General features: G+C 38.6%; 2 protein-coding genes across 7 annotated transcripts in view; both read left to right on the plus strand.

The window, feature by feature from the left end:
- LOC106883792 (coiled-coil domain-containing protein 93) overlaps positions 1–7,192 on the plus strand; it is a 32,389-nt gene extending 25,197 nt beyond the window's left edge. For 3 of the 5 annotated variants that reach the window (XM_089343661.1, XM_089343664.1, XM_089343663.1), the window contains 10 exons: positions 177–250; positions 1,023–1,104; positions 1,510–1,584; positions 1,990–2,061; positions 3,009–3,117; positions 4,144–4,226; positions 4,848–4,885; positions 5,490–5,574; positions 6,178–6,291; positions 6,447–7,192. In XM_089343661.1, coding sequence (XP_089199787.1) covers positions 177–250; positions 1,023–1,104; positions 1,510–1,584; positions 1,990–2,061; positions 3,009–3,117; positions 4,144–4,226; positions 4,848–4,885; positions 5,490–5,574; positions 6,178–6,291; positions 6,447–6,488 — 774 coding nt within the window. In that variant the 3' untranslated portion in view covers positions 6,489–7,192. The remainder of the gene's footprint in view (positions 1–176; positions 251–1,022; positions 1,105–1,509; positions 1,585–1,989; positions 2,062–3,008; positions 3,118–4,143; positions 4,227–4,847; positions 4,886–5,489; positions 5,575–6,177; positions 6,292–6,446) is intronic. The other 2 variants (XM_089343665.1, XM_089343662.1) reach the window with 2 other exon arrangements.
- A 3,807-nt stretch (positions 7,193–10,999) lies between these two features.
- The window catches only part of LOC106883799 (uncharacterized), a 33,305-nt gene continuing 20,117 nt past the window's right edge, over positions 11,000–24,187 (plus strand). The window contains exons 1-5 of one of the 2 annotated variants that reach the window (XM_089343225.1): positions 11,000–11,181; positions 21,461–21,558; positions 22,268–22,341; positions 22,768–22,897; positions 23,302–23,412. In XM_089343225.1, coding sequence (XP_089199351.1) covers positions 21,469–21,558; positions 22,268–22,341; positions 22,768–22,897; positions 23,302–23,412 — 405 coding nt within the window. In that variant the 5' untranslated portion in view covers positions 11,000–11,181; positions 21,461–21,468. The remainder of the gene's footprint in view (positions 11,182–21,460; positions 21,559–22,267; positions 22,342–22,767; positions 22,898–23,301; positions 23,413–24,187) is intronic. The other variant, XM_089343224.1, reaches the window with a different exon arrangement.

A 24,187-nucleotide genomic window follows, 5' to 3' on the forward strand; every position in this document is an offset into this window, starting at 1 on the left:
AAGTATAAGCTGTTTATTGCACTTAAATTTTAACAACAAAATCTTTTATGGACCCTCCCAAGGGTCATTTGGACGAAACTCCCCCAGGGGGCCACATGGACTCCAGCTGAGAACCACTGATCTGCAGTTTTTTTTTTTCAGCTGAATTTCTTAACCATGTCCTCTTTGTCTTTTAGATCCTTCAACGTTCGGAACGAATCGATGCGGAAATGGACAAACTGAATGAAATGGAGACTTCTGAGAACCAAGGGTTTGTAACTTAGATCATTTCAACTTCAATTTATTTATATTCAAATTAATTTGCCTGTATTGCAAAAAAAAAAGAAAAGAAAAATTCAGTTTTTGTTATTTCATAATATTTTTAATGAATATTTAAATCAATTGCCGAATTAATTAATTTCCCTCTGAAAAGTTCATAATTACTCGGCGACAGCGGCTGCTGCTGCTGCTAGCATACAGAAGAGTTACCTTATCTTGCTTTCAGTGTTTAGGACGTTTAATATCTATTTTTGAATCTCACGACTTGAGATATTCAGCAACAGTACTTTGTAGTAAAGATTGTTTGCCAACATAACATGGCAGTCCTGGTTTAGGACGAATGTTGCTGTAATTTAGCTCCAGGAGACATCGTCTCCAGCTGTCTATACGACACGATCCTGGGCTAAATTACAACAACATTAGTCCTAAACCAGGACTGCCATGTTATGTTGACAAACAATCATTGCTTAATATCATTGCAATAAAAATCTTTGCAAATAATCCTTAGATTGAGAATTATAACTTCCAGTTTTTATTTTGGATTATTTTTCAGTATAGAGAACTTCGCTCGAATGTTGAATATGCTTTAATTTTGGAAACACTAAAGCGTTATTGTTTTTATTGTTGTTGTTGTTGTTTAGTCAGAAGAGAAGGAGAAGCACCAATGACTCTTCAGAGTTTCCAAGAGCAGTGCCAGTAATTCACCACCACCATCATCTTCATCTTTTCGTGTTTGTCATTATTATTGTTTTATCCTTTTGCAGTGTCCTTGAAGAATTGAGGAATTTAGTTGCAATGAATGAAAACCTGAAGAAACAGGAACAAGAGTTCAAATCTCATTGCAAGGTAGGTCTATGGTATACCCAGACCACACGGTCACTCAATTCCCTCCACTCTATCATGTCTTGCTTTCATTCTTTGATTCCAAGCACCAATATCTTTGGAAATTGTCGGGTGAAATGCTTAGTGGTATTGTGTCTGCTGTTATGTTCTGATTTCAAATCCCACCGAGATCCACTTTGCCGTTTATCCTTTCAGGGTCGATTAAATAAGTACAAGTTGCGCACTGGGGTCAGTGTAATCAACTTAATCCCTTCCCCCAAATTTGAAGCCTTGTGCTTCCAGTAGAAATTATTATTATTATTATTATTATTATTATTATTATTATCATCATTATTATTATTATTATTATTATTATTATTATTATTATTATCATCATTATTATCGTTATTGTTATCATTATTATTCCAGGAAGAGATGTCCAGGTTAAAACAGAACATTCAGAAATTGAAAGATGAAAATGCTGAAGATGATTCTGACGATAAGGTAAGCGGGGTGTGTGTGTGTGTGTTTGTTGATGTCAGTCATACTTCTATATAAACACAGGTATACATATATACACAACACATGTGTACCTGTACTTCCAGCTTTACTCTACATTCCATCACTTTACCTGTACACACATTTTATAACTCACCACATACAGATACACACTATACATTCTCATCATATATATATATATGTATGTATACACACACACATACTCAAACACACTCATGAACTATACACACACACACACACACACACACAGACACACACACACACACACACTCTCACTATATATACACACACAAACACACCCACACATGCACGTAGATACATGTTGACACATTCCACTTAAAAATCTTCAAAATCTTTTTATTTATTTCTATTTTTCTTTCTAATTCCCAGCAGCGAGTATCATTGATTGAAAGTCAATATGATGCAGACAAAGAAAAACTACAGAAGATCAAACTGTTGCAGGTGAGAATATTGCATTTGATGGCATGAAACACACCCAGCCATATTAAACATCCCCCAATTTCAACAGCAGATGCTAAGGGAAAAAAAGGTTTTTAGTGCATTAGACTTGTTTGCCTGTCCTTTTTAAGTAAATATTGTTTTGGAGTCCGGCTCAGTAGAAAGGATTATCTGAGTTTGGATAAAAATAAGCATATTAGAGTGAGCGTCACAGATGAAATTAGCCTTGGGAGGACCAAATTCGCATATAGGACCCGGAGTTAGGTTTTGGGGAAAGGGAGATTTGGTGCAGGGGTGGGGGTCTTATATGCACTCAAATAGCATATATAAAACTAATTATTTCAACCCTGCCCCACAAACATTTTGTTGTAATTATTTCAAATTCCAGAGTTGTCTCCCCTGTAATTGTGGACCAGAATTGTTCATTGAGTTTTTTTTTGTTTTTTTTTTTTCTCTCATGAAAATTTATTGGTTCACTTTAATCTTTTTACTATCAACCCATCTGAGACCACCACTTTCGATTTTATAATAGCAGTCCACCTGGGACCATCGTCTATGATTCTCTGATACCAATCTACCCAAGGCCACCCACCTCTGGTTCTCTGATAATATACTCATAATTGAATTCTGTTTTCTTTGAAAAGAGAATTCCTCTCAATCCCCCAACTGAAATAATCTTCAGTTTTAACATCCAAGTATTCTTCTCCCAGACAGACGTTCTTACAATTAGGGTCCATAGTTCATGGTGGTAAACGGGTATAATATAAGCACCCTAACATTGTGCTTATTCACCATCACAAATATTTCTCTGTCCCCTCCCTACTGCCAGATAATGGTTGATCCTGTAATAGGGTCTATGATTCAGGTAATATTCGTTTTATTTTTGAAGACTTTTTTTTAAAAATATTTATTTCATTTCATTTTTGTTTTGTTTTTTTTTCTTTTTTCAGGCGAAAACAAACCGTGAAATTGCCTCTCTGCAGCGGAAGATCGACGATGTACCATCTCGTGTTGAACTGAGTCAATATCAGAAACGCTTCTTCGAACTTTACAACCAAGGTGAGTTGGCCTTGAAAGAGTTTTTACAGTTCTTCATAGCAGACTGGTTGAGTTCCAGTAATTGCTGAATATATCCAGACTCTTTTACCAAAGTATTTAGTTCCATTAAACAAACATAGCTTTTCAGTATTCTACATTCTACATTGTGTCCATTTGGCTTCTTGTCCTTCGGCAAAAGTGCATTCGGCATCCCATCTGTGTACCATCCTGTTCCAGTTTCTCTATCATGTTTTTTTAATTTCTCACCACCTGACATAAAGTTGCCTCCATCAATACCATTCCCCCACAATCAAGTGGGGTCCTGTCTCGCAAGTTACTCGGTGACTTCACTGGTGTTGGTTCCACATAAAGAGCACCCAGTACACTCTGTAAAGTGGTTGGCATTAGGAAGGACATCCAGCCATAGAAACCATACCACAGCAGACCTCACTGGTGCTGGTGCCACATAAAAAGCACCCAGTACACTCTGTTAAGTGGACATCCAGCCATAGAAACCATACCACAGCAGACCTCACTGGTGCTGGTGCCACATAAAAAGCACCCAGTACACTCTGTTAAGTGGACATCCAGCCATAGAAACCATACCACAGCAGACCTCACTGGTGCTGGTGCCACATAAAAAGCACCCAGTACACTCTGTTGAGTGGTTGGGGCTAGGAAGAGTATCCAGCCATAGAAACCTGGCCCTAAGCAGTAGAGTGTAGCACTACTCCTCTGACTTGCCAGCTCCTATCAGACCATCCAATTCCTGTTGGCAGGGAAGGACGTTAAATGATGACCAAGGTGTGTGTGTGTGTGTGTGTGTGTGTGTGTGTGCGTGCATGGGAGTGTGTTTGTGTTTCCTTGTTGGGGAATTATTACCTTACTTGGAAACAAGTGAGTGTTGGTGACTGGAAGAGCACCCGGTTGATGTAAAAAAAAATCTGCCTCAACAAATTCCACCTGACCCATGCAAGTGTGGAAAAGAGGACATTTAATGATGATGTTGATGACTGCTTTCTTAATTTTTTTTTTTGTGTCTTTCAGTTGCTGCCAAACACAAGGAAACTAAACAGTTCTACACACACTACAACATCCTCGATGATACGAAACTCTACAGAAACAAAGAGGTATGTATACGTGTGTGTACATGCATACACACACACACATATATATATATATATATATATATATATATATATATTCGCCATGATAGATCGCTGACCACTACATTTATATATTTTTTTCTCTTTGTTTCTCTCCTTATTTTTTTCTGTGTTCCTTTCAGTTGAAGAGCGTAGGCTCGAAACGTCAAAGACTTTCTCTATTCCCGAGCGTTAAACTAGTACTTCCATTTGTTGTTTACACCACCTGTCCTCGTCTGGTGTTTTTTTCGTAAATTCTCCCATCCATATATATATATATATATATATATATATATATGGTGACACATAGAAAGCAGTGTTCAACCGTGGTCGATGCCAGTACCGCCTGACTGGCCCTCATGCCGGTGATATGTAAAAAGCACCTACTACACTCTAGGAGTGGTTGGCATTAGGAAAGGCATCCAGCTGTAGAAACTCTGCCAGATTAGACTGGAGCCTGGTACAGCCTTCTGGCTTGCCAGCCCTCTGTCAAACCGTCCAACCCATGCCAGCAAGGAAAGCGGACGTTAAACGACGATGATGATGTTGCTTATTATCTGTGTACAGTAAATGTTTCAATGAAATCCTCTTTGTTTCCTCCAACAGGTCAACCTGCTCAACTCCATACATGAAAACTTTACTCAGTAAGTATCTACTTAAATAACAGGCACAAGATAATATCTTTTTTTTATTCTTTTTATTTGTTTCTGTCATTTGACTGCGGCCATGCTGGAGCACCGCCTTTAGTCGAGCGAATTGACCCCCAGGACTTATTCTCAGTAAAGCCTAGTACTTATTCTGTCGGTTCTCTTTTGCCAAACTGCTAAGTTACAGGGATGCAAACACAAACATCTGTTATCAAGCGATGTTGGGGGGCAAACACAGACACACACACACACACACACACACACACACACATACATACATACATACACACATACATATATATGTATGTATACGACAGGCTTTTCTCAGTTTCTGTCTAACAAATCCACTCACAAAGCTTTGGTCGGCCCAAGGCTATAGTAGGTGCCGTGCAGTGGGACTGAACCCAGAACCATGTGGTTAGTAAGTCCGTTTTTTTTTTTTGTTTTTTTTAATTCAGGCATAGTGTATCCAGGATGACATTGCTTGATGTATCATTCCATTTTTTTTTTTTTTTTTTTTAAAGACAGTAAAGATATTTGGCAGCTATTTCTGATTATTAGTGAGAAACCTAAAGTAAATTTACTGTTTATTCCCCACCAGGGCTATGGCATCAACTGCTACAAAAGAACAGTTTCTGCGACAGATGGAACAAATTGTTGAAGGAGTGAAACAAAACCGGCTGAAGGTAATGTAACAGCTGTCTACATCAAGTTATTGTAACGTGTGTGTGTGTATACATATCAGCCAAAGAAATGAATGCATGGACATGATCCCCTCCCACACCCCACACCCCGATGTCCATGGGCACTACGGACTGCACTGTAATCATCCCAGGAATACAGACTATGATCTTGTTGCTACGTTCTGAGTTCAAATTCCGCCGCGGTCGACTCTGCTTTCCGTCATTTTGGAGTCGATAAACTAAGTACCAGTTACCCTCTGGGGTTGATGTAATCGACTTAATCGCTTCCTCCAAATTTGATGCCTTGTGCTTCCAGTAAAAAGGATTATTATTATTATTATTATTATTACTATTACATAAGGTGATGAGCTGGCAGAGTCGTTAGCACACTGGACGAAATACTTAGTGGTATTTCGCCTGTTGCTACATTCCAAGTTCAAATTCCGCTGAGGTCAACTTCGCCTTTCATCCTTTCAAGGTCAATAAATGAAGTACCAGTTACGCACTGGGGTCGACGTAATCGACTCATCCCCACCTCTCCCAAGCTGCCCTTGTAGCAAATATTTGAAATAATAATAATAATAATTTATTATTATATATCCACAGGTGGAGAAAAAGAAACAAGAAGAGAAAATGAAGCGTGACCAATTCAATGACCAATATCTGGAATTAATTGAGAGTCAAAGACTCTACTTCAAGACTGTCAAAGACTTCCAAGAGGTATGATGCTTCACCAACTTCTAACAGCCATTTGGCATTCTAATTCTTGTTCTAATACAAACAAATAACTACCAGTTATATTCTAGGGATGAATAATAAAAATTCCAGTGGAATTATTATTATGAATTTCTAATTTCCTCCTCTTTTTGTTCTAGGAATGCCGAAAGAATGAAATACTGCTGTCTAAATTACGATGAAGAGAACAAAGTCTTTGAAAACAGGAGAAGGATCCGGAAATTCTCATTCCAAAATTATTATTCTTAATGGCTGCTGATTCAATATTTTTTTTACAAGAACAAAATATATTTATTATTATTATTATTATTGTTATTATTGTTATTATTAAGAAGATGAAGGCGGAGGGAGGGCTGTCAAAATCATTGGCACGCCGGGCAAAATGCTTAGTATTTTGTCCGTCCTTACATTCTGAGTTACCCCCTGCTCCCGAAATTGCTGGCCTTGTGCCAAAATTTGAAATCCTCATTATTATTATTATTATTATTATCATTATTATTATTATTATTACTTTTAAAGGAGCAAGCAGGCAGAATTGTTAGAACGCTGGCAAAATGCTTAGCGGCATTTTTCTCCAGCCCTTTACCTTCTGCCAAGGGGTCGACGTTGCCTTTGACCCTTTCAGGGTCGATAAGATAAAGTACAGTCAAGTAAAAAAATAAAAATTAAAATAAAAGTAAAACAGGAGGTCACATTAAATAATCTAGTCCTAGATACACCAAAATTGGCAAGATAGTCATGGCTGGAATGCCTTTGGTCATGGGTTTGCTCAACTATACTTGACCTGGGGCTAAAATTTATCACACAGACTAAATGGTTTTGCCACATGTTATAAAGACACTGGATGAAATAAAGAATATAAAAATTAATAAATAAAATAAATGACTATTGTTGTTGTTGTTTTGTCTTTTGCTTGTTTGTCATTGGAATGTGGCCATGCTGGGGCACCGACATAAAGGGTTTAGCTGAAAAAAATCAACCCCCTGTGTTTGTTTTTTTTTGGGGGGGGGGTTAAGGTTTCGTACTTATTCTGTTTATTCTTTGACTCTTGTTTGTCATTTGACTGTGGCCATGCTGGAGTACTGTCTTGGCGGGTTTTTTTAGTCGAATAATTTTACCCCCAAATCCAGTCACAAGATTTTGGTGTCGGCTCGAGGTTATAGTAGAAGACACATGCCCAAGGTTCCACGCAGCGGGACTGAACCTGGAACCATGTGGTTGGGAAGCGAGCTTCTTGCCACACAGCCACTCCTGCGCCTATGCTGGAGAAAAAAATATTAGAAGAGCTGTCAGCAAGGAAACGGTACAATGAATGAAGATAGAAACAAGTGTAAGAAGAGCAACCAGGCAAGCATCGGTGTGTAGTTAAGAAAAGATGGAAAGCAGAAGTCAACTTTGGCAGAATTTGAGCTCAGAACATGACGACAGATTGAATGCCACTAAACAATTTGGTTGGCATGGTCACGATTCTGCCAGCTTGCTGTCTTTGATTATCCTTGAATAATATGAGTGACTGTGAGATAAGTAGCTTGCTTACCAACCACATGGTTCTGGGTTCAGTCCCACTGCGTGGCACCTTGGGCAAGTGTCTTCTGCTATAGTCTCGGGCTGACCAAAACCTTGTGAGTGGATTTCGTAGATGGAAACTGATAGAAGCCCATCGTATATATGTGTGTATATATATATATATATATATATATATATATATATATATATGTATATATGTGTGTGTGTGTGTGTGTCTCTGTGTTTGTCCCCCCAACTTCGCTTGATAACCGAGGCTGGTGTGTTTACGTCCCCCGTAACTTAGTGGTTCGGCAAAAAGAGACCATTAGAATAAGTACTAGGCTTACAAAGAATAAAACCTGGGGTCGATTTGCTCAACTAAAAGGCGGTGCCCCAGCATGGCCGCAGTCAAATGACTGAAACGAGTAAAAGAGAGAGAGAGAGAGAGAAACAACACTACTGCTTTTCTATATTTAGTTCCGTCTCATTCTGAAGAGTATCTTACCAATGTGAAACTCACACCCAACAAGACCATTACCACCACCACCGTCACCACCACATTCCCTTTCTCGACTCCTCACCACTTTCTCTCTCTCTCTCTCTCCCCTCCTACTGGTCCTCCTTGCTCTATGATCTCTTCATTAATTCGTTCTCTGATATGTCCGGCTTCCCTCCCATTCCTCCTCCTTCCTCTTGACCCAAGCAGCTCTTCTCGGACAAGTATAGACTCTTAAATTAAATCACTTATCCAGGGAAATAAGTGGATTATAGGAAACTTCACTGGGAACACTTATGCCGGAGGAAAATTCTCTGCAAGTATTTTAATTCTAAATGACCTCATCATGTTTGTTTCTTTTTAATGACATTGAATAAAGATTTTCCTACTTAATGCTTTTAGTGGAGGCCCAGTGGTTAGGGCAGCGGACTCGCGGTCATAGGATCGTGGTTTCGATTCCCAGACTGGGCATTGTGAATGTTTATTGAGCGAAAACACCTAAGAGCTCCACGAGGCTCCGGCAGGGGGTGGTGGCGAACCCTGCTGTACTCTTCCACCACAACTTTCTCTCACTCTTACTTTCTGTTTCTGTTGTGCCTGTAATTCAAAGGGTCAGCCTTGTCACACTGTGTCACGCTGAATATCCCCGAGAACTACGTTAAGGGTACATGTGTCTGTGGAGTGCTCAGCCACTTGCACGTTTTGGCTGCTATTTCTCGTAGATAAAACAGCTGCTTAAGACAAAATTTTAAAATAATTTGGAATATATTTTAATGGCGTTAGAGAATAAAATTGCAGTCTAGAAAGAGGTTTGTGTAATGAATCTAAAAATAATCACTGCTATATAAATTCCGCTTTGAGTTGAAGTTGAAGAATATCTATAAATAATGTGAATTGGTAAAGAAAGTTCCTTGTTCTGTTCTTGAACAATGTCTAACTGTTATAGAACTAAGCAGGAAGGAAGATAGCTGTATGTGTGCATACACACACATGCACACACATATAGATGCATGTGTGTTTGGCAAAGACACACTGATTCATTTGTTACCCAAAAGGATTTTCGTAGTCCATAATATATATATAAATACATATATATATATTCTACTATATATTTGTGAACAGGGCGGACATTGTCTCACAAGCAGTTGTGCAGGCAAAAGTGTTAGTAAATGTGGTCGGATTGACCTGAAAATTTGAACATCTATGTTAAAAGTACTGGAGAGTTTGCATGGCAACTTTGGGCTTGTTCAATTGAAAGGCTGTTTTTTTACTCTCATATTTCAAGCATTTAACAACAATATACGCTTTCGATAAAACAGTTACTCCCACGTTGTATATATATATATATAAATAGAAATAATACATTTCTGAATTTCTCAGAGATTTATGCAGTAGTGATGCGATAAAGTAGTTGTATGCTGTCAACTTGTGAGGGGATTTCGTAGATGGAAACTGATAGAAGTCCATCGTATATATGTGTATATATATATATATATATATATGTGTGTGTGTGTGTGTCTGTGTTTGTCCCCCCAACTTCGCTTGACAACCGAGGCTGGTGTGACAGTCCCATGAAGGGAATAATACTACTGCTCAGACTGATGACGAGCAAAGACTCAGAAACATGTCTCTGGATGCAGGCTTAGCTAAGTGGAGGTGCTTGTCTCCCCCTTGTAAGCATAAGGACACAGGAAATGTGTCAAAAGCCGACAGGAAGTCTGTTTTGTCATGCTTTCCATGAGTGGATGTCCTTCGTAAAGCCAACCACTCCATAAAGTGTACTGGGTGTCTCTTACGTGTCACCAGCATAGGTGCCTTTTATGTGTCACCGGCACAGGTGCCTTTTATGTGTCACCGGCACAGGTGCCTTTTATGTGTCACCGGCACAGGTGCCTCTTCTGTATTGTTGGCACAGATGTCTTTTATGTGACACCATCACTGGCCACATCTATGGTTTCACTTAGTTTGATGTGTTTTCTCAAGCAGAAAAGACATGTCAAGCTACATACTTATATAAATACTACATTTAGTAGACAGAAATTGAAAGAAGCCCCTCGCATGAATGTGTGTGTGTATTTATCCCCTCCCCTGCCGCTTGGCAACCGGTGTTGGTGCGTTTATGTCCCCGTAACCTTGCAGTTCGGCAAAAGTGCCTGATAGAATATGTATCTGGCATAAAGAAAAAAAATATACTACTGGGGCCGACTAAAAACTTTTTAAAGAGATGCCCCGGCATGGCCGTAGTCTAATAACTGAAACGGATAAAAGATAATTATAATATGCATGTATACGACGGGCTTCTTTTAGTTTCCGTCTACGAATTCCACTTACACCGAGTTGTTCAGCCCGGGGTTATAGTAGAAGACACTTGACCAAGGGGTGCCGCACAGTGAGAAATTTGAACTCATGACAACACGATTGGTAAGTGAGCTCCTTAACCAAACAGCCACGCCTACGCTCATTGTCTGTATCTTTCTTTTATTCCACAAATTCATATCAGAAATCGTCAGCCTCAAACGATGCATCGAAACTTCCTACTCGATTTTTTTAAATTTCCATTCATTGACGACGACAACTAAATAAAACAAGCTAAACTACAGATTTACCCTTACATTTAGATAAAATCATGTGACGTCCTTAATTTAACGGAAGTCACCTTTCGCTTTGACCTCAATTGACGGATGTGACCTCACTAGTGAGGTGTGTCAACATCAGATACATTAGTTTCAGGACAACAGAGAATATATATATATATATATATGTAAATATAAATATATACACCCTCCAGTCCCGGACATATATACATTATATTATATATACATATTGGTCGTTGTTTATATCCAGCCACAATTAAAAAGGAAAGCCTTCACAATGTAAGTAATATATATATCTGATGTGTTTATTAATTAATCTATTGAGGATTAATTAGATATTAATTACACATGTATATTTAAGTCTGTTAATGATAAGGTTCTTCTTGCTTGCTGCTGTTCCTGCTAACAGGATTTTTTTAATTTTCTATTTGCGGGTAGAATCAAGAAGTAGGGTAGATATGTAGTATTGTATTGTCTGTCACATATATATATATATATATATATATATATATATATATATATATATATAAATATATACACACATACACGCACACATACCTATCCCTATATCAGTGTATGTGCGTATATATATATATATATATATATACACACGTATATATATTCATGCATATATATATATATGTTTTTTTTTTGCATACACATACACCCGATCTGTTCATTTCCACCCCACCTCCTTTTTTCTGGACAGTTCTATTGTTATGAAAATATCCATCCCTGAACGAGCCATGCTATGACCAAAAGCTTTCCAGCCTTGACAATTCCGCTTTTTATTCGGAAAGTATGTTTCCTTTAAGAAGAAAGGAAAAAAAAAAAAGAAGAAAAAAACCCAGTAGGGTGTACGAGTTGAATGAGAGATCGGGTTTCTAGCTGCTATTTCTAGCCGATTGAGCGACAAACGACCCGTTCTCGAGTTGTTTGGTGCCCCGGTGTCCAGTGCAGTCGAAAAGATTTCTGGCCAAAACGTCCGTCCGTGACCATCATGTCATGTCAGAAATATATCTCGGTGAACATAATATTTAAAATGCCGGTTCGTTATTCAAGAGGGTTAGAGTGTGATTTGAGGGAGATTTGACTGTCATTTCTAGTATATAAAGCTAAGGAACCTCTATGTGACCAGTGGAAGCGTTAGTAATAGCAGTCGAACCTCCCTCAGATCACATTGTATTATCTCATAAAATAAGCATTAAGAACATCTTTAACGTTGTATGTCTTGATGTAGATGCGAAAAAAAGGGATGGTCATGATTGGAATGCCTTCTGTTATAGATCTTACTTGATGAGGTAGAGGTTGACATAGGATTAAACATCAACACAGAAACACAAGTATGTGTGTGTGTGTGTGCATATAGAATTGCCGAATAATAATGTGTGTGCTTATATAGAAAACTTGTGGTTTTGTTGTTAATTAGATTTTGTTGGCGTGATGTGCGTGTCTATCTATCTATCTATCTATCTATCAATCAGTCTATCTATCTATCTATCTATCAGTCTATCTATCTATCTATCTATCAGTCTATCTATCTATCTATCTATCTATCTATAGCAGTAAAGTCATATATAGGCGGAAACTTCGAAGTTACTGTCTGTCAGTAGCTACTCTTGTAAAATGTGTAATATGTATTCTGCTCAAAAGTATCGACTAATTCTTCCGTTTAATGTTAAATTGCTTTCATTATAACACAACATAAAAACAAACATATTTATATATATATATATGTGTGTGTGTGTGAAGAAGAAGAAGAAGAAGCTTTTATATTCACAGAATATTCAGAACAGGAACAAGAATGTGTGAAATTTCAGCAGGAAGTAGCGACTGTGAGAATATATATATATATGTGTGTGTGTGTATATATATATATATATATATATATATATATATATATATATAGTCATTCGTCTACACACAAGCACACAAGTATTTTTGTATAGTAAAAGGGAAAAAAAAAGGCAGTTATGACTCAAACGTTGTTACACAATCTTTTATCATCATCTCTACACCATTCCGTTATCTGACAAAGAAATTAAAAACTTCACACGCACAAACCCATATACGCACGCACGCACTAACGCACTCTGACACACACACACACACACACACACACACGAGAAGCTTCCTATTCAGAAGGTCTAGACTGTTAGGATGCTGCACACGCATCTCTTTTCTTCTCATTACTATCTTTGTACCGTGCCAAAACTGCACAGTTGGCACCGTAGGCAAGTGTCTTTTACTGAAAAACTCTTGGATTGTACTACGCCTTCTTGAGTGGATGCAGTTCAGTGAATGGAAACTGTGCAGAAGCCTGTAGTATATATATATATATATATATATATATATATATATATATATATATTATATGTATGTATGTATATATGGCTGTGTGGTAAGAAGCTTGCTTCCTAACCACATGGTTCTGGGATCAGTCCCACTGCGTGGAACCTTGGGCAATCTTTGATCCCAGGATTTACTTTTTTGTAAAGCGTGATACTTGTTCTATCGGTCTCTTTAGCTGAACTGCTAAGTTACAGGGACCAACACTCGTTGTTGAGTAGGAGTAGGACACACGCGCAATAAGCCTCTATCAGTTTCTGTGAAGAGAGAGAGATGGGGAGAAAAAGATGGAGAGAGATGGGGAAAGAGAGAAATAGGAAGAGAAGGAGAGAGAGAGATGGCGAGGAAGTGTGGACAATTGTGTTGCATGTGCAGTGTGCAGTTGACTGCACAGGGTGGCCACATTACAAATGAGTGTTTGCTGCAAATGAATGTAAATTATGTTTCATGAAAAAGGCATTCAGTATGGCTTCTGCCTGGGCTGGCCAAAATCCAAGCTATGCCACTAGAAAGAGAGAGGACAAAAATTCACTCACTACCCCAGCCAAACCACTCCTGTAACACTTGCACTGTGTCCTGAATTAAGTGCCAGAATCTAATACCAACTACTTATTCATTTTTACTCTCATTTCTGTCCTCATTCCCAATCTCTCTTTCTCTCTCTCTCCGGCCGGGTAACCTTGTACCAGCTCTACAGCAAGACGCCTTTTTCATCTCTCTGTCTCATGGGCTGACCAAAGCCTTGTGAGTGGATTTGGTAGACGGAAACTGAAAGAAGCCGAGCTGGCAGAAACGTTAGCATGCCAGGTGTAATGCTTAGCGGTATTTTGTCTGCCATTACGTTGTGAGTTCAAATTCCGCCGAGGTCGACTTTGCCTTTCATCCTTTCAGGGTCGATAAATAAAGTACCAGTTGCGCACTGGGGTCGATCTAACCGACTTAATCCATTTGTCTGTCCTTGTTTGTCCCCTCTGTTTAGCTCCTTGTGGGCAATAAAGAAATAGGAAACTGAAAGAAGCCCGTCGTATATATGTATATGTATATATATATATATATATATATATATATATGTATATGTTTGTATGTCCCCCCAACAACGCTTGACAACCGATGCTGGTGTGTTTATGTCCCCGTAACTTAGCAGTTCGGCAAAAGAGAACCGATAGAATAAGTACTAGGCTTACAAAGAATAAGTCCTGGGATCGATTTGCTCGACTAAAAGGCGATGCTCCAGCATGGCCGCAGTCAAATGACTGAAACAGGTAAAAGAGTAATGTGTCTATTTTGCTAAAACTTCCTTGTGAACAATTTAAGCGTTTATTCTGAAATTGTTATGCCCCAGTTATTCAGCTTTGTGAAAAATGACAAAGCAAACAGAAAACCACAGATATTTAACCTTTAGTATCCAAACCAGATATATCAGGCCTGAATGTTTTGAGTTTTTTTTTTTGTACAAACTGGCCTGATCAGGCCTCTCATATCTACTGTACAATGTCACTCTAAAAATAGTCACATTATCAAAATCTGCAAGCTACGAGATAATGCATAATTAATTTAAAATCTCCTCTGAAATAGTCACCTTGTGCAGCAATACACTGGTCCCAGCATTCCTTCCATTTTTGGAATCCAGCCTGGAAGTTGTTTTCCGTAAATGAATTGAGAACCCTCTACAATTCGCTATTGATCTTGACAACAGTATTAAAATGGTGACCTTTGATTTGCATTTTTGCATCTTGGCATAGAGATGGAAGTCTACAAGTGCTAGATCTGGTGAATAGGGCAGGTGTGGAAGCAATACCATGTTGTTTTTTGGTGAGAAACTCACAAGTGAGGGAAGCTCGGTGAAGAATCCAATTTTTCTCATTCCATACATCCAATCACTTAAAAATGTCACAGTAGAACTCTCAATTGATTGTCTGGCCCTGGAGGATGAATTCTCAATGCACAATACCACATTTCCGTGGGTGGCAGGTCTTCCAAATCACTCATCGTCTTCCAGGGACATTCTTCTGCTTTTGAAGCAGCCGTGCATCTCAAAACATTGTGTACAACCCTTTGCCTCGTCACCATAAAGCTTGCCGAAGCATGCTCAATGTCTCTATGGCAGACTTCCCAAGTTAAATACAAAATTTCACGTTGGCTCTTTGTTCCTGTCCATGACAAAATCGCAGACTACTGTGTACACGTGATCACAAAAACACAAATTTCACAAAGCAAACACAGTGATGTCACTCGGCACACTGCCTCATGAAGGTCACCGCTAGTTTTCACTGGGTACGCATCCATGTGCTGCCATCTGTTAGTGTGCTACAGAACTACAGGGTGTTCGCAAAGTCTGGCTACATGGGGATTAACACATACTTTAAGAAATTATTATTTCTTATATTTAATTGCTTACGTTATGATTTTATTTACTCCATGTACCCAGACCTTGTGGACACCCTGTAGTTCAGGAACCTTTTTGATACCACCTCATCTAATAGTTAATGGTGGGGGACTTTCAGGAAAGTTGTCACAAAGGAGGAACTGGGTGATTAATTAACCCTTTAGCATTCAGATTGCTCTATGAAATGCTACCGTCATCATTGGTGTTGGTGGCAGCTTTATCCGAATATTTATTTTGTATCCGAATATTTATTTTCTTCCATGCTGAACGCTCCCTTTATGCATGGTTTGGTTGATACAATGATACAGTGAATATGTACTGTCCTATACATAATATGTATTGTATTATACACAATGTGCATTGTATTATATTATATATGTAATACAATAATAATTATGTGTCATATTAATTACTGATATTTTATTAACGACATAACTGTGCTTCTGTTTAATCGTTTTTTGCTAAAGAATTTCACATTTCCTCATTAGTTTCTCTTTATGTTAGGTTTGGGACAACAGCATTCCTAAGTCCATTAATTCATTAACTTTTGACGATCTCCTTAAGCCTCATCATCTGAATGAAGTAATGGTAGGTGTGGTGTGTTGTTAGATGAAGTTCGTTTTAACCCTCAAATAGGATAAGGTCCTGTTTGAACATGAACAGCAGTAATTTTATGTAATTATTCTTTTAACCTCTTAATCCCCTAATTGCAAAATTAAATGTCATGGTTATTCTAGTAATGATGTTAAAAATCTATCAAACAAAACAGAATTGATATTTTTTGTAAGTCATGTTGCTTCAATAACTTAACGTATCTCAACAGAAAATGGTTTCAAACAAGAGATTCCTTAACAAAAGATAGATTCCTGTACAAAACTGCTTTCTACAGTTACGGGCAATGAAATTCTTAGTCAATATATATCTGATTTATGCAGTAGATGGGATAATTTTCCTATAAACCATCCTAGATGTGAATGGAATAATAACAGAAGGCTAAGTCTACCTTGTGACCCCTTCATTGGTTTATATAAGTACCAATTAAATACTGAAGTTGATTTAAATTTCCTGGTTATTGTAGTAATAATGTTAAATGTCTAACATAATTGGAATGTTGCTTCTATATATTTGACATATCTCAACAGAAAATAGTTCCAAACATGACATTCCTCAGCAAAAGATAGACTGGTGTATAAATAAAACTGCTTTCTGTACTTAAGGGTAACAAGTAATGGCACTCTGTTGTTTGCGACGACAGGGGTTCCAGTTTATCTGATCAGTGGAACAGCCCTTTTGTGAAATTAATGTGTATGTGGCTGAGTACTCCACAGTCGTGCATACCCTTAATGTAGTTCTCGGGGAAATTCAGTGTGACACAGAATGTGACAAGGCTGGCCCCTTTGTAATTACAGGTACTACTCATTTTTGCCAGCTGAGTGGACTGGAGCAACAAAGTGAAATAAAGTGTCTTGCTCAAGGACACATCGTGTCGCTGGGAATTGAACCCCCGATCTTATGATCGTGAGTCGATTACCTTAACCACTAAGGAATGATTTCTACAGTAAAAAGATTAAAATGCTTAGCGATAAAAGTATTACAAGCTGTGAGGTTCATTCATTTGTGAAAGGAAAATAGTGACAAAAGGACAAGAAAAACCTCACACAAGCTCTGTAGGACTTGAAAAATAGTGAATTGTGGCTGATGTCAGTGTTGCATAACTGGTACCTGTGCTGGTGGCATGTAAAAAGCACCATTGAAATGTTGGGCTCCACAGAGGCAGTGATGAGTAACCAAGACTTTTGGCGATATACCATGCTTGAGAAGACCTGTCAAGTCAAGTGAGATCGTCGTCGTGGCCAATGCCAATGTTGCGTAACTGGAACCCATGCCTGTGGCACATAAAAAGCACCCATTACACTCTCAGAGTGGTTGGCATTAGGAAGGACATCCAGCCGTAGAAACCATGCCAAGTCAGATTAGAACCTGGTGCATCTCCTCAGCTTATCAGTTTTCAGTCAAACCGTCCAACCCATGCCGAACGATAATGAAGATGATGATGATGATATTATAATTTGTTGAATTGATAAGTGTAACTTGTTTGTTATCATGGACAAAGATGAATATATTACAAAAACAATCAAAAGAAGTCAAGATAACAGCAAATTCGTGAAAGAAAGATAATAACATTGCTTAATTAAAAGTTAAACTGAATGAATACATTAGCGACATTGAAGCCCGTATTGGGTTTGCTGTCTTCAAGAAAATGGGAGAGTTTAACTTGACATCATGTATGACAGAGTATAAGTGTCTTGAAAGAAAAGATGGACATAAGAGGCATGAGATGTGGTGCGCAAGAGAGACAACTCGGTTGGTATGGTCATGTGATACTCAGTTACTCATTTATTTACTTGTTTCAGTCATTTGACTGTGGTCATGCTGGAGCACCGCCTTTAGTCGAGCAAATCGACCCCAGGACTTATTCTTTTGTAAGCCTAGTACTTATTCTATCGGTCTCCTTTTGCCGAACCGCTAAGTTACAGGGATGTAAACACACCAGCATCGGTTGTCAAGCGATGTTGGGGGGACAAACACAGACACACATATACATATATACGACGGGCTTCTTTCAGTTTCCGTCTACCAAATCCACTCACAAGGCTTTGGTCGGCCCAAGGCTATATAGTAGAAGACACTTGCCCAAGGTGCCACGCAGTGGGACTGAACCCGGAACCATGTGGTTGGTAAGCAAGCTACTTACCACACAGCCACTCCTGAATGTGGGATAGCTGTATGAAGAAGTGCCAATTTCTACCAATGGAAGGAAGTTGTGGAAGAGAGAGACCCAGGAAGACATGGAATGAGGTGGTGAAGCATGATCTTCAAACGTTGGGCCTCACGGAAGCAATGACTAGTGACTGAGACATTTGGTAATATGCTGTGCTTACGAAGACTTGTTGAGCCAAGTGAAATCATAGTTGTGACCATTGTTGGTGTCACGTAATTGGCACCCATGCTGTAAAAGGCACCATTCGAGCGTTGGACCTCATGGAGGCCAGGTGGCCAATGCTGACGTCGTGGAACTAGCAAGTGTGCTGGTGGCATGTAAAAAGCACCTTTTGAGCAACAAAAGGACTCTCTTTCTCTCTCAGAGTGAAAGGTAGACTGTATGATGCTTTTGTGGGAATGGCTATACTCCATGGTGGTGAGACATAGGCTCTGAATGCAGAAGGCATGTGTAGACTGGAGAGAAATGTAGGTAGTATGCTCTCCCCCCCCCCCTCTCTCCAGCCAGGTAACTTTGTACCTCCTCCACAGCAAGACTCCTATTTTTGTCTCTCTGTCTCACTATGACCTTTCATCATCTGACACACGATCACCTTCTCCGATGATGAAAGGTTGTAACGAGACAAAGAGACAGAAACAGGTGTCTTGCTGTAGAGGAGGCACAAGGTTACCTGGCCAGGTATGTATGTATGTGTGTATGTATGCATGCATGCATACATGAATGAATGAAAATAGAACGTAAATTTGGTAGAATTTTATTGATGTGTTCATAGATTACATTCTAACATAGAATCCCCCATCTTCAGGTAAAATTTTAAACACTGCTAAGATTTCTTACATCAAACGTGAAAAATCCAACGACTAAGCCATGCACCACACATACACACATACACACACACACACATATTCACACACACACACACACATATATTCATACATACATGTACTCACACACGTGTGTGGGTGTTATATATGGTTGTATAATGAGTATATGTATATACATGTGTGTGGAGTCCGGCCATCTCTTGGTGTTGGTTCCTGTATGTGTGTGTATATGTATGAATGTATGCATAAGTCTGTGTATGTGTGTGTGTGTCTATGTTTGGCTGTGTAGTATTTGTATCTATGCACGTATGTATGGAGTCCAGCCATCTCTCGCTGTTGGTTCATGTATGTGAGTGTGTGTGTGTTTGTTTGTATGCATTAATTAACATTTCGGGGGTTGTCTCCCCCTGCCTTTACCAGACACAACAGCCATTTACAAAAGGAAGAAGAAGAAAAAAAACAATTGTTTTTTCTTTTTTTTTTGTTTGTCTGTTTCATTAAGGGAGTGTGATTCTGGTTAATTAAAATATCTTGGCCTGACTTTCCAACATCAAGTATGTTAGCACTTACCTCACCATTGCGTGACTAGTAGAAGTAGTAGAAGTAGTAGTAAACCATCCCTAATTGTCCAGCATGTCTCTCTTTCTCTCTCTCCAACCTCTCTCTCTCTCTCTCTCTCCAACCTCTCTCTCTCTCTCCAACCTCTCTCTCTCTCTCCAACCTCTCTTTCTCTCTCTCTCTCTCTCTCTCCAACCTCTCTTTTTCTCTCTCTCTCTCTCTCTCTCTCACTCCAACCTCTCTCTCTCTCTCCAACCTCTCTCTCTCTCATATATTTGATAACTTTATACATTTTATCTCTTATCTTTGTTCATTCAAATTTCTTCCTTTTTTGCTCTCATTCTCTTTCCTTCCTCATTTCTCCCTCTCTTTCTCTTCCTCTCTCTCCCTCCCTCTTTCTTCCCTACCGTCTCTCCTTCCTTTCTTTCTCTCTCCCTCTCTCAGATTCTCTATTTCAATATATCATCTCTCTCTCTCTCTCTCTCTCTCTCTACCCATTCCCTTACATTCTCTACCTCAATGTATTATCTTCAAGGTTCCCCCCCTCTCTCTCTCTTCTCTTTACCATTTTTATTCTTCTTCTCCATAATCCCCCCCCACTCTCTCTCTCTCTCTCTCTCTCTTACATTAGATTCTTTATATCAGTGGTTTTTCAACTAGGGTCCACATGACCCTGGTGGATCTATGTGGCCCTTGTGGGTCCATATAAGTTTTTTTGTTTAAATTTATCAGCAATAAATTTGGTTACACTTCTACAATACAGTTCTATATTCAAGAGATGAAGAATTATGTACATTATTTACATTTGACGGATATTTGTCCTCATCTTGTTTGTTGACAACACAACATTTCGGCTGTTATACCCTCCAGCCTTCATCAGGTGTCCTGGGGAAATTTCAAACCTGGGTTCTCATTCCTAAGATATTTTTCAATGTTATTATTATTATTATTATTATTATTTACATTATTTACATTTGATGGATATTTGTCCTCATCTTGTTTGTTGTTAACACAACATTTCGGCTGTTATACCCTCCAGCCTTCATCAGGTGTCCTGGGGAAATTTCAAACCTGGGTTCTCATTCCTAAGATATTTTTCGATGTTGTTGGTATTATTATTGTTAGTATTATTATTATTATTCAGGTCGCTGCCTAGAATTGAACTCGGAATTTTGGGGTTAGTAGCCTGCACTCTTAACCACTACGCCATATGGCATAGTGGTTAAGAGTATGGGCTACTAACCCCAAGATTCCGAGTTCAATTCCAAGCAGTGACCTGAATAACAACATTGAAAAATACCTTAGGAATGAGAACCCAGGTTCGAAATTTCCCCCAAGACACCTGATGAAGGCTGGAGGGTATATCATCCGAAATGTTGTGTTGTCAACAAACAAGATGAGGACAAATATCCATCAAATGTAAATAATGTAAATAATTCCTTTTTATACAATTGCTAATATTTTTAACTATAAAACAAATTGGCCCCGGTACTTTTTTTTTTATTTAATCCAGTAGCTGTCTCTTTTGCAGAACTGTTAAGTTATGAGATGTAAACAAACCGACACAGGTCATGTAGCAGTTGAGGGTACAAATACACACTCACACACGTAGATTTTTGCTTAACGTTCGTTCAGTTTTCGTTTATTTATTTCCGTCAGTGTCCAAGATGTGGAAAGCTGCTGCCGGTACAAACATTAAGTTTGAGGGGAAAAACGATGACGCTGACGACGACTGGGAAACCGATCCGGACTTTGTGGTAAGTTCTCTCTCTGGCATACACGCACTCAGACACACAGACACACACACAAATACTCACTCACACACACATGCACACACATGCACTCACACAAACACGCTCAAACACACACACACACACACACACGCTTACACACACACGCTTACACACACTCACTTACAAATACACACATCCATACACACATATTCAATATACATACACACTCTCTCTCTCACACACACACTCTCTCTTACACACACATACACACACACACACACACACACACACACACACACACTCTCTCTCTCACATACACACTCTCTCTCTCACATACACACACTCTCTCCCTATCACACACACTCACAAACACACACACACTCTCTCAAACACATACGCAAACACACGCACACACACAAATACACGCACACAAACTCTATCTCTCTCTCTCACACACACACACACACACACACACACACACACACACACACACACATACTCTCACTGTAGAAACCTTGCCAGATCAGATTGGAACCTGGTGCAGCCTCTCAGCTTGCCAATCCTCAGTCAAGCCATCCAACCCATGCCGACATGAAAAACGGACGTTAAACGATGATGATGCTAATAATATATCATTGCTTCTGTATCTCTCCTTTTCCTTCATGCCACCCACCTCTTATATATTTCCTGACTATTCTCTTTTATTGAGTTCTTTCGTTTTTCCATTGTCCAGAATGACGTGAGTGAGAAGGACCAGCGATGGGGATCGAAAACAGTCGCAGGATCAGGTCACATGGCCTCCATCAGGTAAATAACTTTTCACTTTGAAAATTAAGGACATATTTTTTTAAACTGACACTGCTCCATGTGTGGTCGGAAGCCACATGGGAATGAAACCCCATTGTTTGTATGAAACTGGGGTGAAGCTGTAAGTTCACAGCCCCACTTTGTTTTTTAACCCTTTAGCATTTAAACTGACCATATCTGGCCAAAATATTCTACTGGTTTAATGTTCAAACTGGCTAGATCTGGCCTTTCACACCTACCCTACAATGTCGTTCTGAAAATAAATATTCACATCATTGAAATCTTGAAAATTACGAGATAATCCAGGATTAATTCAAAACAATGAGAATAATTAAGCTTTACATTTAACAGAGTAATCTGAATGGTGAATAATAATAATAATAATAATAATAATAATAAAGTTGTTGATGTTTAAAAATTTTTCAGCTTGAACACTTTGAGAGAGGGAGTTGCCCAGGATCATGCCTCTCACAAGAAGAAAGAATTTGAAGCTGGGCCTCAAGCTTCTTATGGCTATGGGGGTAAATTTGGGGTCCAGAAAGATCGAATGGACAAAGTAAGTGTTGCTTCACATATCTGGTTTTAATACTTTTATATATAACTACTCGTGTGTTTGGTGTTGAGTTCTCATTGCATGACACTTTGGACAGATATCATCTACTGTGGCCTTAGACGTGGCAGTGAGCTGGCAGAATGGTTAGCATGATGGTCTGACTGCTTAGCAGCATTTCGTCTGTCTTTACATTTTGAGTTCAAATTCCATTGAGGTCGAATTTGCCTTTCATCCTCTCAGGGTCATAAAATATGTACCAGTAGATGACAAGGGTCAATGTAATCGACTTACCCCTTCCCTCAAAATTTCTTGCCTTGTGCCAAAATTTGAAATTATTATTATTGTTGTTGTTGTTGTTGTTGTTGTTGTTGTTATTATTATTATTATTATTATTATTATTATTATAGTCTGCTTTGGGTCATGAACACCAAGAAAAACTTTCTGTGCACAACAGCCAAAAGGATTTCTCGAAGGGATTTGGAGGTAAATTTGGGGTTCAGAAAGACCACCAAGACAAGGTAAGTCCCTATCATTTATTTACATCTTTTAATGTTGTTTCCAAGTGATGGGAGGCTGGATGCTGAACTGGATGCTAAAATTGCAGGAGCTGGCTGGCACTGCAGTGCTGCCAACCCCAGCATTTTGGTCCCCCGAAAAGAGTAGAGGCTGTTCAAAAGCCAAACTTGTTATCTTTAATTTGGTTTTTGTTTCTGTCCTCTCTTATGGTCAGAAATGTTGGGTAATGTCTGAAAGAGTTTGATTGTGAGTACGGCGGAGCATCAGCATGGCCGCAGCTCTGAGCTGAAACTATAAAAAAAAATATATATATATATACATATATATATGGAGCAATCTTGAGTATAATCGGCCGAAATTGCAAAGATAATCTGGAACTCAACTGAGGAAAGAAAATTCCGAATGACCCGTCCTTGTTTTCTTTGTATCGTCCATCTGGATGTTTTGTGTTTTTGTCCCATTTTGTATTTTTTATATATAATATATATATATATATATATATACATAGGTATTGTAAATTTTAGAGGTAATACTTGATAAGTGTAAGCACCTGTATATGCCAGATAACCTTTGTGTTCTGTTTTCATTTTAAGTTTATATATATATATATATATATATATATATATATATATATATATATATATATATACACATATATATATAAATATATAGTTTTAGGGAAAAGAACCAAGGTTCATGAACTCAATTTAATTTGATTTTAATTTTTAATAAATTAATTTTAATTGAGTTTTTACCTGTAATTTTGGATTTTATCCC

Source organism: Octopus bimaculoides, chromosome 27 (genome assembly GCF_046866305.1).
Source record: "Octopus bimaculoides isolate indiv1 chromosome 27, ASM4686630v1, whole genome shotgun sequence".
Classification (NCBI taxonomy): Eukaryota; Metazoa; Mollusca; class Cephalopoda; order Octopoda; family Octopodidae; genus Octopus; species Octopus bimaculoides.